The sequence below is a fragment of the Ursus maritimus genome, unplaced genomic scaffold (genome assembly GCF_017311325.1).
Source record: "Ursus maritimus isolate PB19 unplaced genomic scaffold, ASM1731132v1 scaffold_4, whole genome shotgun sequence".
NCBI lineage: Eukaryota > Metazoa > Chordata > Mammalia > Carnivora > Ursidae > Ursus > Ursus maritimus.
The window spans coordinates 40,339,055-40,357,854 of record NW_024426552.1 but is presented as its reverse complement, the minus strand read 5'-3'; the positions used below and the strand labels follow the sequence as shown (position 1 = coordinate 40,357,854).

General features: G+C 37.4%; 1 protein-coding gene across 1 annotated transcript in view; it reads right to left on the bottom strand.

Moving 5' to 3' along the window:
- NSUN3 (NOP2/Sun RNA methyltransferase 3) overlaps positions 1-14,722 on the bottom strand; it is a 58,977-nt gene extending 44,255 nt beyond the window's left edge. Inside the window, exons 1-3 of the mRNA XM_008704388.2 lie at positions 14,604-14,722; positions 13,706-13,815; positions 415-758 (exon numbers count right to left, since the gene is read on the bottom strand). Coding sequence (XP_008702610.2) covers positions 415-758; positions 13,706-13,815; positions 14,604-14,615 — 466 coding nt within the window. The 5' untranslated portion in view covers positions 14,616-14,722. The remainder of the gene's footprint in view (positions 1-414; positions 759-13,705; positions 13,816-14,603) is intronic.
- Between the last annotated feature and the right edge of the window lie 4,078 nt (positions 14,723-18,800).

Below are 18,800 nucleotides of genomic sequence, written 5' to 3'. Positions count from 1 at the left end.
TTTCTATTGGACAGAACTGCCTTATAACCTTATGGTCTAATGATACAAATAATGACTTTAAATGTGTATATTTTGTTGCCTAGAAGTGTGATGAGTTATTGATACAAGACTCTCAAGTATAAAAGTCAAAGATAAAATTAAAATCTTTGTTATTGGCTTATCAGGATTCACATTACCTGACGGATTTATGTTTACAAAATGTGGTAATTTTGTTCAAAATTACCGGCTAGTATGTAGCTGAAAAAAAAAAAATTACACTGATTCCTCATCTAAAACTTCCATTCTACATACCATCCTGGTTTTCAGACTTACAAAGTCTGCAAACTCAATCTTACACTTCTGATATAGTTTATAAATAGTCTGTAATATATGGATATTTAAAAGTTGTCAATTACTGAAAGAAAAGCACATTACCTGGATAAGCACACTGCAGCAGAGCTATCGATTTGCCTCCAGGAGCAGCACACAGATCCAGAACCCTCTCCCCATCCCTTAATTCCAGAGCCAATACTGGGAGAAGAGAGGCAGCATTCAGGAGATAGTATTTTTTTAGACTTCCAATTTGGTGTCTTTCTGAAGGCATTCTATCTGGAGTTCTGCTAAGGTAACATTTCATTGACTTAGGACAGAAGGGTAAAGATCCTTGAAAGAGTGTGTGATAGCCTTTTAAATGTAAATCTTTTTCCAGTTTCAAGGAATAATTGAATCGGTTAAGAAGGACAGCATATTGCCAGCTTGATGGAGATACTAGTATATCCCTAGAAATAGAAAAACAAAATAATATTAATATTATATATACAAACGCAATTTTATATTACTCACCGAGTAAATGGGGTCCTAGTTTCACACTTACCTATGATTTTTTTCAAAGTCAGGATTAGTATCACTGACTTTGCCCTTTTGCCATAGGCTCCAATATGGCTCAACCTACCACTGTTATGATCCTGCCTTTATTTAAAACTTTGGTATTTTATTCATCATGGGTTTTCTTTCTTTTGTATCAATTGTGCCCAATAAAGTATTATTTGATTATTGAGTTTTAGGGGCCCCTTAAATTCTGCACGAGACAGGAATGCCTCACCTGCCTCAGCCTAGTCCCTTCCTGCAGAACACCTTGCCAAAAACACATGGCCTTTCTTTACATACCTCTGAATACATCAAAATAGATGTCAGTCTATCACTCTTTGCACAAGTGTTTTTTCATAAAGACAAAACTTAAAACCTGAGACTGTTAATACTGGAGGGTAAAGTACTATCTTTAAAGGGTATTTAAAGGAGTGAGTGTTAAAGTCTTCCTCTCATGAAATAAAAGTATGGAAAACCATAGTGAACTCTACAGTAACAGTTAATGAAGCGATCAGTGGTTCAGATGTTACAAAACCAAGCATGGTTTAAAAATCACTTATGGATTGACAGCACCGCCCACCGCCCATCCCCCACCCTCCCGCCTTCACCAGAAGATTCTCTTTCCTAATTTTTTATTTGGTCCAACAGTTAGATCTCTTAACAGTCACAAGCTCACATCAACTGACAGATGATACAGCAGGAAATATTTAATTTATTTACAAGCTGACCTTTCAAGCTGACTTATCTGGAAGCCTCATTAACCATGGTCAATTAAATAAATTCCAGCTGCTACTCACCCTGGAGTTGCCTATGTGAGAAATGGCTGGATTGAAATGTAACACCTGCGACTGGAATTGTGCCAACTGAATTTCAATCGGGGGCTAATATGTGAAACTACTTTCTCCTTCACTGCCTCTTACTATGATAGCCCACCATCATAGGAGCCTGTTGTGTCTGTTTCAGGAATCTGGAGGATGACAACCTCTTTTTTTAAGAATGTACTCTGCAAATTTTAGCATGCATCAAGTGTCTGTAAAAGACTGCTAAGCCCTACTCCAGGATTTTCTGATACAGTAGGTCAGAAGCAGGGCCTGAGAATTAGCATTTCTAGCAAGTTCTCCAGTGATAATGATGCTGCTAATCCTCAACACCACACTTTGGGAACCACTGCATTACAATGGACCCAAAGGGGAGATCTGCAAATGTCACTGCCATAACTTTTATTTCAGTCCATCCTAATCTTACCCTGCAAACTGGATAAAAATCTACCCAGGGTTTTGACTCATTTAACAGAAAAATAATAGAAACATAATTTAACTAATACAGATTGGAGCAGCTTGTCCCTTTAGGTAACAAAGGTAGAACACTTTCAATTGGTTAATATCTAACAAAGCAAATCTCTATTCTTTTTTTTTTCCTTCAGAATTTCCAAAACTATTTTAAAACGTTTATTCTTTCAAATGAACTTCAGAATCAGCTGGGTCACTTAAAAATAATTTATAAAATATTTGTGTAGATAGAAACCTTGACTAAGATTATATTAAATGCAGTAAATTTGGGGAGAATTAACATCCTTACTGTATTTAGTCTTTCCAACCCTGACAACAATGTTTCCCCATTTAGTCACATTTTCTTTCAGATCCCTTAGTAAAGGTTCTTAATCTTGCATATTTCCTTTTAACCTTATTGTATATAAAAGGACTGTTAGTTTAGGAACACTATTTATTGTTGTGTATTATACAATAGATTAAATCTTGAAGGATAAGGAGGAATACCATAGGACAAAATGAGAAGGGAAGTTCAAGGACAAAGGCAATAGCACAGGTACAAATGTATGAAGAAGGACAGTGCATTTGGGTAATTAATAGTAGTCTGGTGTGGCTCATGGCAGATTATATGGGTCAAGTATAATATGATAAAGTTCACTGAAGGACTCTAGGGGAGAGAGCCTCATTGGTTTTAAAATCATATACTTATTGGGGCTCCTGGATGGCACAGTCGGTTAAGCATCTAACTCTTGGTTTCAGCTCAGGTCATGATCTCAGGGTCCTAAGATCAAGCCCCACAAGGGAAGCTAAGCAAGGAGTCTGCTAAAGCTTCCCTCTCCCTCTCTCGCTGCCCCTCCCTGCACTCTCTCTCTCAAATAAATAAATCTTAAAAAAAAAAATGTGTGTGTATACACACACATATACATATATATGTATATATACACACACACACACTCATGGAAGAGTGAGTCAGCGATCTTCAGAAACTATTCTCATTCTTTAAAAATTGGATAAAATAAGAACTTGCTTATTTGACAAAATACAGCATCCTTTCCTGATTAAAACCCTTCAGAGTACAGGGATAGAGGGCATATTCCTCAATTTCATAAAAACCACCTACGAAAAGCCCACAGCAAATATCATTCTCAATGAGGAAAAGCTGAGATCCTCTCCCTTAAGATCAGGAACACGACAAGGATGCCCACTCTCACCATTATTGTTCAACATAGTACTAGAAGTCCTAGCAACAGCAATCAGACAACAAAAAAGAATAAAAGGTATTCAAATTGGCAAAAAAGAAGTCAAACTCTCTTCGCAGATGACATGATACTTTATGTGGAAAACCCAAAAGACTCCACCGCCAAATTACGAGAACTCATACAACAATTCAGTAACGTGGCAGGATACAAAATCAATGCATAGAAATCAGTTGCATTTCTATACATGAACAATGAGACTGAAAAAAGAGAAATTAGGGAATTGATTCCATTTATAATAGCACCAAAAACCATAAGATATCTCGGAATAAATTTAACCAGAGAGGTAAAGGATCTATATTCTAGAAACCACAGAACGCTGATGAAAAACACTGAAGAAGACACAAAAAGATGGAAAAACATTCCACGCTCATGCTTCAGAAGAGTAAACATAGTTAAAATGTCTATGCTACCCAGAGCAATCTATACTTTCAACGCCATCCCGAAATACCAATGACATTTTTCAAAGTGCTGGAACAAACAATCCTAAAATTTGTGTGGAATCAGAAAAGACCCCAAATCACCAAGGAAATGTTGAAAAAGAAAAACAAAGCTGGGGCATCACGTTGCCTGATTTCAAGCTATACTACAAAGCTGTAATCACCAAGACAGCATGGTACTGGCACAAAAACAGACACATAGATCAATGGAACAGAATACAGACTCCAGAAATGGACCCTCAACTCATATGGAGATAAACTCCTAATGGATGAAAGACCTCGATGTGAGACAGGAATCCATCAAAATCATAGAGGAGAACACAGGCTGTAACCTCTTTGACATCGGCCACAGCAACTTCTTTCAAGACACATTTCCAAAGGCAAGGGAAACAAAAGCAAAAATGAACTTTTGGGACTTCATCAAGATATAAAGTTTCTGCACAGCAAAGAAACAGTCAACAAAACAAAGAGGCAACCCACGGAATGGGAGAACATATTTGCAAATGACACTACAGATAAAAGGCTGGTATCTGAGCTCTAAAAAGAACTTCTCAAACTCAATACCCAAGAAACAAATAATCAAATAAAAAAAATGGGCAGAAGATATGAACATTTTCTAATGAAGACATATGAACGGTTAACAGACACATGAAAAAATGTTCAACATCATTAGCCATCAGGGAAATTCAAATCAAAACCACATTGAGATACCACCTTACACCAGTTAGAATGGCAAAAATTGACAAGGCAAGAAACAACAAATGTTGGAAAGGATGTGGAGAAAGGGGAACCCTCTTACACTGTTGGTGGGAATGTAAGTTGGTACAGCCTCTTTGGAAAACAGTGTGGAGGTTCCTTAAAAAATTAAAAATAGAGCTACCCTATGACCAAGCAATTGCACTACTCGGTATTTACCCTAACGATACAGATGTAGTGAAAAGAAGGGAGATATGCATCCCAATGTTCATAGCAGCATTGTCCACAATAGCCAAACTGTGGAAGGAGCCGAGATGCCCTTCAACAGACGAATGGATAAAGAAGATGTAGTCCATATATACAACAGAATATTACTCCGCCATCAGAAAGAATGATTACCCAACATTTGCAGCAACATGGATGGGACTGGAGGAGATTATGCTAAGCGAAATAAATCAAGCAGAGAAAGACAATTATCATATGGTTTCACTCATTTGTGGAACATAAGGAATAGCAGAGAGATCGTTAGGAGAAGGAAGGGAAAAATGAAGGGGGGGGAGTAAACAGAGGGGAAATGAACCATGAGAGACGATGGGCTCCAGGAAACAAACTGAGGGTTTTAGAGGGGAGGGGAGTGGGGGGATAGGACAGCCTGGTGAAGGGTATTAAGGAGGGCATGTACTGCATGGAGCACTGGGTGTTATACGCAAACAATGAATCATGGAACACTACATCAAAAACTAATGATGTATTGTATGGTGACTAACATACCATAATTTAAAAAAAAAAAAAAAAGAACTTGCTTAAAACAAATTTTCTTACTCCTCCTAACTTATATGCAGCCTTACTGAAGTCCTTGAACTTCCTGGAACAAGTTTTCTTTAGCCTTTACCAGTCTCAGGATAAACTGCTCCTTCTGCCTACAATGGCCCACCTACAGCCTGGCTGACTCCCCTACTCTCTGCTGAGGGGCTGGTTTAGGTTTTATCTTCTCAGGGAAACCTTTCTACCTACAACCCAACCCACCCACTCTACCTCACCCTGATATTAATAATAAAAATTACTGATCATATGTTTACAATACACATTTTACATGCTTAGCTCATTTAACCATCACTACTGTGAAGGACAGCTATTATCCCCATGTTAGAAGTTAGGTAACTGAAGCTTTCAGGAATTAAGCAACTCACCCAAGGTTCTATCACTATTAAGCAGAAGTACCTGATTCAAAATCTGGCTGACTTTAAAGTCTAACGAAGTGTGAGACCTTGGTACTATAGCACTAGTGGCATACCACAGGGAGAGGCAGAGAATTTTCACCCCAACCCTCGCCTAGTGTCAGTGCCCTGGCCTCCCCTTGCTCCTAACAATGGGAATAGCCTGACAAACACTGCCCTGAGGCTCTGTAATGGGACCACTTGATGAAGGGACTGCTCAGACTGCTCAGGCTGGTAATTCCTACCCCTGAGAAAGCAAAACTACATATTAATTTGGGACTCAGCACCCCACCCACCCCCACCCCACCCAACTACCAGTGACCTCCCCTCTCCCTAGCACATGCGCACACAGACACACACACACTCACACTCCAGTGCACTGGCAGGATGATGCCCTTGGGGCTGGCAGGCCTGCGGCTATTCAAGTCCAAAGCTCTGTCTGGAGGGACAAGCAGCCCAGCAGACACCACAGGGAGTGTACACTGGCGGACTTAAGAAGACACTCACCAGGGACCACACTCCAGGACTCCTCTCAAGATTCATTAGGAGTCTGAAGCTGTCACTTCCTGGTCTTCAATGACAGAAGTTTGAGTACACCAGCAGCCAGCAGAACTGGGACCCACAAGATCAGTGACCTAAAGATGTTTGCTAGTCTCTCCACTGATACCATTTTGAAAAAAACTATGTACCTTCTGGCATGTTTTAAGTTGACATCAAAATCTTCACCATAGATTAAGAATGTTACTTCCAGCATACTATAAAAATTGACATTTTAAAATATAAATTATACCACTTTTTAAAATGTATTCAGTGGAACCTAAATACCAGAGTGATTTTGAAACCCAGCATTGTCCATTTAAAAATTCATGGACTGACTCTTCTTGAACAGGTGAAAATTTTACAGTTCCTTTTTTCTATTTACATTCTATTTCCCCACATAACTTTATCTTAATACATTTTTGTGCTTGAAAACTTTTATTACCCTATTGTACCTCTCTGCCATAAACACACACACGTGTATATATAGTAAATTTGTTTTCACTGTGGCCTAGATCTCTAAGTGTTAAAATGGTAACTTCTGGATTCAGTTATCAGTAAAATTGTTATTATAAAATTGATCAAAATACTTATTATAGATTTGACAATTACTAAACATAAAAAGAAAAAGTGTTAGGAAATGGATCTCAATGAAATGAGCTCCCCCCCCTGCCCCGGCCCTGGTCCCCATATATCCAGAGATGACTATTACCTAGGGCTATCCCGAGTCAGGGTCCAAATTAACTATATTCCTGTTTTGTATTTTAACAAGGGCTGAGAAAAGCCTTCACTTAAATAAGTGGGTAAGAATTAAATATATTTTGTTACAGCAATGTCTCTCTTTTTGACTTCTATTTCTTTGAGTTGTATTCCCAAATCACTTAATGATCTATCTTCAAAAATATTTTAAATGATCTGTTAGTTGATAACTCAACTGGAGATCCTCTACTTTTGTTAAAAGCAAAACTTGGAGACCATGTGACCTGTCAAAGAATTTGTTAGTCATTAGTCATTTACTTCCTCAACCCTTACAATGACATTCCAATAGTCTCTGATAGGTAGAGGTGTTGTCACCCTGGAGAAATGCAATGTGGAAGAGTCAAGATGGTGAAAGTGTATCCTTTTTTCATAAAGTAGGAGAAAGACAATAGAAAGGTAGCCGGGGGAAGGAGAATAAGTACCCCTTAGGCACATAAGGATCAGAGTAATTCTGTGAAAGAGAATACATGAAAACTGAAAAGCTTAAAGTTGATTGCTGTAACTTGCCTGTGCACACATACCCCTTGAAAAAAACTGTACAATGTATTATTTGGACCATGTTATTTGACGTTATTATTTTCATTCAACTTTCTGTGATTTTATTCTTTTCTCTTAGTATTTATTCTATTCTCTATTCTACCTTCCTATATAATGATGAGGATAAAAAATCATTTTATCTAGGTATTGCTAAGCACAACTGGTATAACCCTGTCGATTACAAAACCAATTAAATTTTTATGGTTAGAAAAATAAAAATCCCTTTTGTTTTATTGCTATTGGTATCCACTAGAGGGTGCTCATTCAATCATTTTAAAAGTCTGGTTTAGAAATGAATCAGTCAATTCATGGAGGTCACCTAAGTATGTTTATTTATTTTATTTTTATTCTTCAGAGATTCTAATGATGAACTGAGTGTCTCCTACTCTTTCTTGGCATTGTTTCTTCAGTGTCTCTCATAGAAGGCAATCTATGTCCATATTTGTTATCCACAGTAGCTCAACTAGAAGTCCTGAGTAAAGGTTTGTGTTTCTGGTAGAGACCAACAAAAGGCTAAAAATATTGCATACAAGGAATCCCTTATATCAAAAGACATGTGCATACACTCCGAGTGCTGGGACTCTACACCCTTCAAAGCAGCACACTTGCTAGAGGAAAAGAGATGGATTTTAAAATCACAGGCCTGGATTGGCCATTAAAATTGGTATTTTCTAACTTCTGAATTTTAAAGGTGCGAAAAGTTACTACTTCACAGGGATATGCACAAATTATGGCTGAATATTTGTGTAAAGCTAACATTAGGGACAAAAGAGAGATAGAGATACCAGCTCATTTCTGTCTTCCCCAACCACCCCACTCCATCCCATTCACAGATTCTGCTAATGCAATCTGGCTATATTTTTTCCCCTCTATATATGAACTATGTGAACTCTGGAGAAAAGTGTCTAAATAAAAAAATATTTACAGATAGGCCAGACTTAACTGAGGCTTTTTGTTTGCTTTGCTTTCTACAAAGTGCACACAAAATTTCCAAAGTTCATATACAGACTTCCAGTTAATCCTCCCTTCATTTGAAGGCAGAATATATATAATCCATCTTTGTATCCCCAGTGCTTAGAACAGTACCTGGTTTATAAAACAAAATTGTGAATAAGTAGATGACTTGTTCAAGTTTTAAGGTATTGGTTCTTCAAGACCCTCCCTTGTCAGAAAAGACAACTTAATAAATTATGACAGCACAATCTTGAAAGAATTATAATAGCTGTTATCAACAAAATGCAATGGAAACACAAAGAACTAATTTTGTCAAGGGTATGGGACAGCTTGATAGAGAACTGGTTAAAAACAGCAGTAGTAATAAAAATAATGCTAACACATATCAAGGGCTTACTATATGTCAAGCAATATTCTAAGCACTTTGTATATATATAAAATCATTTTATCTTCCCAAATAATTGTATGAAATAGATCCTATTTTGCACATAAGGATAGTGAGGCACAGAGATGTTAAGTAACTTATCTAGGTCATATGCTACAAGGCGCAGAGGTAGGATTTGAACCCACAGTTTAGCCACTGTACAGAGGGGAAAAGGAGAGGCTCATTCCTGGCAGAGGGAATAGCATATCCAATCCCAAAGAGATGAAGGAGCCTGTCTAGTCATGCTAAGATATTCAGTCCAAACATAATACTACAGACAGTGGGGGAGCAGAGGAGGCTTCTACTCCAGGAGTGGCACAATGGAATACAACAGCACTGAGAAGCAGCAGGACAGAAGGTAAGACAAACTCCCAAAGCTCCCCCAAATGTGAGCTCTGTTCCACTGGGCAAGTTAATTAGCCTTCATATGCCTCAGTTTTCCTATCTGTAAAATGTAAACAGTAGTAACTACCTCAGAAGGCTGTACAGAGGATTATGTTAATATTTATAAAGTGATTAGAACATTGCCTGGGGTACAGTGTCATAAAAGGGGTTGCTAAGTAAGCCAACAAATAAATACTAAAGGTAGGAGACTGTGGAAAGGGGCTACTGCAATATGCCAAGTAAGAAATGATGAAGGCTTAACTAAACAGTAATAAAGGGAATACAAATGAAATCCAAATTAAGAAATTTCTCAGGAAGAAGCAAAAGCATTTGGTGGGCATTTAGATTTTGATGTAGGCAGAGTAGTGGTATATGGCAGTTCATAGTCTGGGAGCCCCCAAACTATCAAGGTCAGTCAAGGTAAGAGATACATGGTGCAGAGCACAGGAAAGTTCAAAGCATGAAGCTTCCAGGTGTCCTCTCCAGTGGAATCATGAGCAAGGACTTTTCCCTGCAACAATGTGTGACCACATACTTAGGAATACTGCCAAGTAGGAAGGCTCACCAAAAGCTTGGCTACTAGATTTCACTGGGGCACAGTCACACAAACATGATCAATTGCTAATCTTTAGTCTCCAGCTCCTCTGGGGGTCAGAGGTGGGAAGACAAGCTGTTATCATGGCCCACAGCCCCCACCATAAATCACACTGCTAGACTTTCCAGTGTGGCCCAAGCCCCCAGGTAAACAAAGACACTCTTAGGCAGGACATTCCAAGGGCTTAGAGATAACCTCCCAGGAGCTGAGGTCACATGTCAGACTTACTTTTGATTAAGGTTCATTCTTTACCTTGAAGGTATGGAGGAGAAAAGAAGAGACATATTGATGGTGATACCTTCAACAAGTGAGAAAAAATATGCAAGTGGCAAATGACAACATAGGTTTAGAAGGGAAAAACAACATGCTTTTGAGATTGCCTAGTACCAAACTAAGTGAAGTTACCAGAAAATACTGAGAAACAAAGCTTAGAGAGGACTGCACAGCTTGAGATGGCAACATACTGAGGGAAGTCCAAAGTCCTGCCATGAATGGGCTTACCTGAAAGATAATGTAGGCAATGAGCAGAGCAAAACTTGAATCCACTGTAAACAACTTTAAAGGGCTGCTCAGAGGGTGACTTGTAAAAAAGGTTATTACAAAACAATAAAATTTAAATAAACACTAAGTCTTCCCCACTATTTAAATCCCTTAGGTAAGATAGGAAACTTAAAATAAGTAAATAACTTTCTAGGTACAAGACAAAAATGCACTTACCTTTCCCTGGAAGTAAACAGACCCTGCAAGCATGACATTTTGTCTTCCAAAAAAAGTTAAAAAGAAAAAACAACAAAAATATTTGCGCTTACTTTCCCATACCATCTTCCATGCTCAGACTACTTTCTAAGCTCAGCCTTTATTTTGCCCATGGCAAATTCAGCAAATTTATGCAAAACTTAAATTACCATGAAAACCCAACAAAAAGGTAGATGAAGCAGAAGGCACAGCTAATTAAATGGATTTGAGGTTCACTGCTCATTTTGTTTAGGGTCAAACAATAATTTACAAATCTGTCTGAGCACATTAAATAGAAAAGTAACTCATTACAGGGTATGGGTAGCCAGACTACTGTAAAATCTGAAGACAATATACCTTTAAACCCCCTTTTTTAATCATCCATGAATGCCTAATTACACCTCAGGTTTGAGATTAGGGGTTAGCAGTGGAAGTTCTTGAATCAGAAAGCCTAGACACAAATCTCTGCTCTGGCACTTACCAGCTAAGTAAACTTGGGAAGTTACTTAAACACTGTGTGGTTTCATCACATGAAAAATGGGAAACAAACCTCAGAGCTTTGTTCTGAGGATCGCGTAAAGCCAATACCATCTGGTACATAATAAGCACGCAGTAGGTGTGTGGTTGTTTGGCTATTTCACGTGAGTAACTTTACATACTAAAAACATAATGAGTTTATTACACCTATCATTCTTTCTTCGCTGTGACAGAAGACACCCATTTTAAAATCTAGTTTTGAAATAAAAAACCACAACCATAAACTACTTTTTCATATCGCAGTATTTACAAGTTTCTGAAACAGTGTTATCTGTCCTAAAATTATCTCAGAACCACCTCGGACTGTATTTAATCAGTCAATACTTCATCTCTGTTTTTAAAAAAATGCTTAAAGCTGTCCATTGTAAATGAGAAAGTGTTACTGAGTTGATCCAAGAAGAGATTAATAAGACAACAGTGTGACTAAATTCCATTGTCTATAGCTACATAACCTTCTTTTCCTGAGCAAACTGTACTGGGCTTTTTGCTCCTAGCTTCAGAAGCAGTTAACCCTCTTCTTTCAGCCAAAGTTACCTGGTTCTTTTGCTAAGCTAACTCCTGTTAAGTCACCAAGGCCTGGCTTCTCCTCAGGTCTTTGCTGGCACCCTCAGTCTTTGTTAAATAAGAGACAAGGTTCTCCTGCCTATTTCCATCAGAATATTTATGGAATTAATAGTTTACATAGTTTTAACCAGTCCCCTTTCCCCCATGAACACCAGACTGCAGGCAAACTGGATATGGGGACTGTGTTGCTCTCTGTATTCCTTGGGGAATGGAATACACTATATAAGAACTCAATACAGGCAAGGGAAACAAAAGAAAAAATTAACTATTAGGTCTTCATCAAGACAAAAAGCTTCTGCACTGCCAAGGAAACAATCAACGAATCTAAAAGGCAAAAGTCAGAATTGGAGAAAATATTTGCAAATAACATATGTAATAAAGGGTTAGTATCCAAAATAAAGAACTAATCAAATTCAACAGCCCAAAAAATAATTAATCCAGTTAAGAAATGGGCAGAAGACATGAATAGACATTTTTCCAAAGAAGACATACAGATGGCCAACAGGCACATGAAAAGATGCTCAACATCACTCATCATCAGAGAAATACAAATCAAAACCACAATGAGATACCACCTCACACCTGTCAGAATGGCTAAAATTGACAACTCAGGAAACAATGGATGTTGGTGAGGATGCAGAGAAAGGGGAACGCTCTTGCACTGTTGGTGGGAATGCAAACCGGTGCAGCCCCTCTGGAAAACAGTATGACGGTTCCTCAAAAAGTTAAAAATAGAACGACCCTATGATCCAGCAATTGCACTACTATGAATTTACCCAAAGGATACAAACATATTGATTCAAAGGGACACATGCACCCCAATGTTTATAGCAGCATTATCAACAATAGCCAAATTACAGAAAGAGCCCAAATGTCCATCGACTGATGAATGGATAAAGAAGATGTGGCATACATACACACACACACACACTACATACATACACAATGGAATATTACTCAGCCATCAAAAAGAATGAAATCTTGCCATTTGCGATGACACGGATGGAGCCAGAATGTACTACGCTAAGCAAAAGAAGTCTGCCAGAGAAAGACAAATACCACATGATTTCCCTCGTATGTGGAATTTAAGAAACAAAACAGATGAACACAGGGGAAGGGGAAAAAGAGAGAGAGGGAAGCAAACCATAAGAGACTCTTAACTATAGAGAACAAACTGAGGGTTGCTGGAGGGGAGGTGGATGGGCGAAGGGCTAGATAGGTGATGGGCATTAAGGAGGGCATTAGTGCTGAGCACTGGGTGTTATATGTAAGTGATGAATCACTAAATTCTACTCCTGAAATGAATATTACACTATATGTTAACTAACTAGAAATTAAATAAAAATTTGGGGAAAAAAAAAAACCTCAATGTGAAGAACCCATGGAATAACATTCTGACCAAAGGCAAAAGTCACTAAACATACAAATCAAACTTATCTCAATTACTTCTATGCATGAACATTTGTTTTCGATAATACATTTAAAGAATTTGTGTGTGTTTCTGCATGTGTTCAAAACAGCCTGCCAAAAACACAAGGAATAAATATAATAACCAAATAAAGTGACCCTAGCTAAGACAGAGCTGTGCCAGCTTTAAAGATTTACTGTATTATCTTCTGAATTTCAAAAACTAGTCAAATACCCTCAGAAGTTTTAAGATTTTTCTGTTACAGTATAATTAATTTTGTCAAACTGGTGGGCAGTCTGTTTCAAAGATCAAAACAACTGCTCAAGGAAAGGCCATAACAATTTTTTCTTTACTATTACTACAAAGTTTTCTTTCTCCCCTTTTCATTTTCGTATGATCCCATCTATTTCTTCACAGTTCTCTTCACTAGCCCCTGTAGGAAAAGGGCAGCCAGGCTTAGATTCATCTTTTATCCTCACAGCATCCCTCCCCAAAAAGGGTTTATTTCGTGTTCCATCATAAAGCATCAAGAGATGAATTATACTAACCTTACTGTATTCCAGGCATCTCCAAGTTCTTTGGAATACTGTTTTTCAAAATGATCCAATACAACTTTGCAAATTTGTTTTGCAAGCTTCCTCTCTGATTTTGCTTTCAGCTATGATGACAAGAAAACATTGCTGACACAATCTGATATTACAAATTTATTAAACTTCAAATTACCATTTTTTTTCTTAAGAACATGTTTTACGATTATCACTAGTTTTTGCAAGGGAGCATTACCTCAATGTAGCAACATTGTATTTGTGAAAAAAGAGGGTTTCTTCAAATAATTATTGCTCAAATGTAAAGCAAAGGTTAAAGGATTTGTGGCATTAAAAAAAAAAAAATAGTGGCCTTAACAGAAGCTGTATCAAAGGAACAAAATTAACTTAAATAAGCCACTCTTGGTGGTAACATTAGGGAAAACTGAGTGAAAAGCCTATGGAAGTCCGTATTTGCAACTTTTTTGTAAATGTAAAATTATCCTAAAATAAAAAGGTTATTTCGGAAAAAAAAGTCACTCGTTTCCTGTGAAAACTTCCTTTCAACTCTATTTCATTTACTCATCCAAAGTTTAGCGAGGTATGACTATGTAACATTGTTCTACGTTCCCAGTATAGAGAGCAGTGAGTCTCAGGCCCTGAGGAGCTTGCATTCTGCTCAAAGCTGAAGGGAGTAGGTATTCAAGTCTGCAGGCTGGACTGCAGGCAAGTTACGTGGAGGCGCAGGTGAGTCTTGGAAGAAAACGCTCACGAGAAAGCGTTCGAGCATCCAGCATTACGCTAGGGCTTGGGACTGTAAAGCCAGAAAAACCAACAGCTTACGAAGTTCCCCCTTCCCGACCCCCTCCCTCATAAAGTGTCTGATTCAGTCAGAGGTTCCCATTCGGGTGCCAGCCCTCACCCGGGTTAACATTGTCCCGCCGGGAGATGCCAAACAAGAGCTCTACAACACCCAGCAGCACCTAAAACCTCCAGGAAATCAAAAGCACAGCCTCAGACCCGAGGTTCAACCTCATTCACTTCTATCCCTCGCTTTTCCGGTTCAACTTCCCGCGAGATACTGCCCTGCCGCGTTGTCGAAATCTCGCCAAAAGAGGTGTAGGTCCCGCGAGAGGCAGGCGCGCGCAAAGTTCCTTCCGCCGGCGGCTGGTGGAGGCGGTGCTTACTCCCGAGGGCGTAGCTAGACCCCTGGGCGGAACCTTGAGAGGCTGGCGCGGCAAGTGAAGCGTTGTGTTGGAGAGTGGGTGCTGTTTGCTTGTGGCTCAGTAAAAAAAAATTGTAACTTTTCCACTATTAGGTTTTGTATAATGATCATTGTTGTAAAATGTTCCCAGAGGGTAAGCTAGTTACTAAATTAATCTACCAAATTTGATGACCCCCCTTTAGCTCGGATATTCAGAACTAAGGGTAAAAGGGATAGATACGATAAAGAAATTACGCATTTATTTCCTAGAGATGGACCACGGAGATAATCTCTCTTTTTTAACGGGGAGGGTTAAATGATTAATTGAAATACAGTAAAGCACTTAGCACAAAGGTTAGGAAACAGTAAACGCCCTAATGTTGGCTGCTCCTGTGTATTATTTTCAGTATCACGATCTTCGAGATGATCGTGATCATGTTCTGCTACCAAATGCCTGAAGACCAAAATGACCCTACACACTACCCTCCCACCCACCTTTATTACGGGCAGTGTTACATGTTCTGAAGAAAGTTATTACACCCATTCTAATAGGAACAGCAGTTTATTTGCTCTTTTAGTGTTACTTTTTAGTTCCTCCCTTGTTAACAGCATCAGGAATTCATCAGGAAATCAATGCTTCATATGGTCCCTGATATTTGATGAGCATCATCATTTTGAGACCCTTGATGCTCAAAATATCAGTATACCATAGGTACGAATCTTAGAACCATGTAAAAAGAAAAATATCGCCACTAATGTAGTTTGAAGCTTAATATATTTAAACAAGTTCCCCAGTAATCTAAAATTGAATTTAGATTTGGTGCAAAAGAAAATAAAGTATTAAGGAGTGAAGTCATTAAATGAATGCAGTTTGTTAATTGTTTAGAGAAAAGTCATTAGTCTACTTTTCAGCCTCCATACACAGATTTTATATGTATTTTCTGTGTTCATTACAGAATGTTGCATTTATTGAATTAATATGGTAGTATATTTGTAAAATAGACATTTAAAAGACTTTTAAGGAGATAGTAGAAATCATATACACTATATTCCTATCAGGGAAAGGGGATTTGTAATGCTTGGAAAGAGGATGTGTAATGCTTGGAAAGAGGTCATATTCGTTCTATTATATTATTTTTGACTTTTAAAAGCACGTTTCTATTTTCTGATTTTAAATAAGCAAATGCTTACTGAAAAAAATGTAAAAACAAAAGCCTATGAGAATGAAAATTGAACATAATGCCACTAGAGATCATCAGTATTGACATTTTGATGTATTTCCCAGTTCAAGTTTGATCAAACAGTACATATAATGTATCCTGTTATTATAAGCATTTTCTTATATTAAAAATTCCTCATATACATTATTTCTACAAGTTGCATAGTATTCCAAGGTATGGAATACTATACTAGCTTACCTTCTTACCATTGATAAACATGTTTGCTTATCATTCTTTCCATATCTGAAAACCTTATAATTTTTTTATTATGTTCTTAAATAGGTTTCAAATCATCCTAATTATGTTTCTTTGTAAATTACCACCTCATGTCCACTTATCCATAGATGTCTTAGTGCTATTTTTATTTATATTAGAGATGTTAACCATATCACATTTTCAAGTACTTTCCTGTTTTTTTCTTACAACCTTTTAAATGTAAAAATATTTTAAAATTTTATGCAGTCAATTCTCTGATTTCGCAATTGATTCCATTGCTTTTCGGCTTGGAAAGTTCTTCCCAAGGAGGCAAGCAATTATTTCTGTTTCTTTCTCCCTTTTTTTTTCTTTACAGTTTGATCTTTAGTATTTAACCCATTTAATCTATCAACAATCAATATTAATGTATCTTAAAAATGTTAGTGGATTTCCCCTACCTTATACCAAATACCTAGTAAAGAATAAACAAAGCTTAACACTTTATTTTAAAAATAGAAACTGTTACCAGACTTGTTTTAAATCACTGCAGTTATAAAAAATTGAGCTGACACAAATCCCAGAAATTGTATTTTGTTATTATTATAACTATTGTGTTAAAGAATAAAGCAGGTTAATATGTACTTACACTGGGCAGGAAAATAATTTTTACATACCTAAGCAATTTTATTGTGAAGTCCTTTGATACAAGAAGTGTTTCAGGATAAGTATACTTACAGACTTCTGTGCATTTTATGAATTTTCATATTTACATAAAACATTTCTCAAAACCCTTCATATTCATGTGGTTTATGAGTAAAAAAGATAAAGACAGACTTTGTAGTAAAACAATCCAACATGAAGAAACCATTAGCTCCTTAAAATCAATGGCAGAAAAACACAACAGAGAAATCCACCATCAAAGCAAGAGAACAAAGCTTAGTTACAGGCAATCTTGAACGATCATCTCAGGAGAATAGCTAATTAGCTGAGGCTCTCACTTTATTATTTTAGGCCTCCAAAGTGGTGTGTACAAACTCTATCAGACAATCTACTGGGACTGGGAAGTAAAAATAACTTTTATTTAATTTTATCAAATCTTTAAGAAAAAATTTAGGGGGAGGTATATGTACAAAGTGCAATAGAATATGTATGTAACTTATAAGCTGAAACTTATCCCCTCAAAATTCACATGCTGAAGCCCCAAGCCCTAATACCTCAAAATATGACTGTATTTAGAAAGTCTTTCCAGAGGTGATAAAATTAAAAAGAGGCTTTTATCGTGGGTCCTAAGTATCCTTATAAATGAAAGAGGAAATTTAAATCCTGAGACACTAGGGATAACCACACACAGTGGAAAGACCATGTGAGGAAACAGGGAGAAGAAGCAGGCCATCCATAAGCCAAGGAGAGGGGTTTCAGAAGAAACCAATCCTGCCAACAAGATTCCAGGTTGATCTTGGATTTCCAGACTTCAGAACTGTGAGAAAATTAATTTCTGTTGTTTGATGCACCCAGTCTTTGGTAGTATGTTATGGCAGATCTACCAAACTAATGCAATAACTTAAATATTTACTGGAAAAGATGTATTACAAAAATCTGGAGACCACTGACTCATTTGACTCAATTTGACCACTGACTCAATTTATGACCACTAGGTCATAAATTCTGTTTACTAATTAGCACACAGAAAGAATTTACAACTCAGGCTCTAAACAAGCAAATAATTTTGTTCCTATTTTTCCTTCAATTATAAGCTGAGCCCCTTCATTAAAGAAAATTCATTTCTGATTTCCTCTTTCCCCCCAAAAGCGGGTTTCCATTATTGTTTCCACAAAGCTAATGGATTGTTATTTTGATTATTTATAATCATATTTTTAAAGATGTTATTTTTTATTTGAGAGAGAGCAAAAGCCAAGAGAGATTACAGAGGGAGAAGGAGAAACAGACTCACCACTGACTGAGCGGAGGCCTGATGTGGGGCTTGATCCCAGGACCCTGAGATCATGACCTGAGCCAAAGGCAGACCCTTAATGGACTAAGCCACCCAGGCGCCCCTATAATCATACTTTAAGGTAAGTCTTCAAATATCTGAATTTGCTCTTTGGATCAGCTGGAATATATTTCTTGATAAATTAAATAGTATTAGCAGAATCTCAGTTGTGCAAAGTCTACTCCACTTAGAGAAAAACTTAAGTATTAAAGCCAAGGATAATAAAGTTTATAAGCTATAGCTTTATTTGTATAAGCAGTTTCACTTTTGATAAGCTTTTGACACCAAGTATTAGATTTCTTCAGTGCAGAATGGGAGAAATTAAATAACATGAATAGCATATCATATAGAACCGAGTATCAAATAAAATAAAATATTACCATAGTAAAAGAATACTTAAGAGATCAGCTGCAAATAAAATGCCATATTCTACAGATAAATGTTTTTAGGCTATTCAAAATACATTTTACAGGAGCACCTGGGTGGCTCAGTTGAGTATCTGACTCTTGG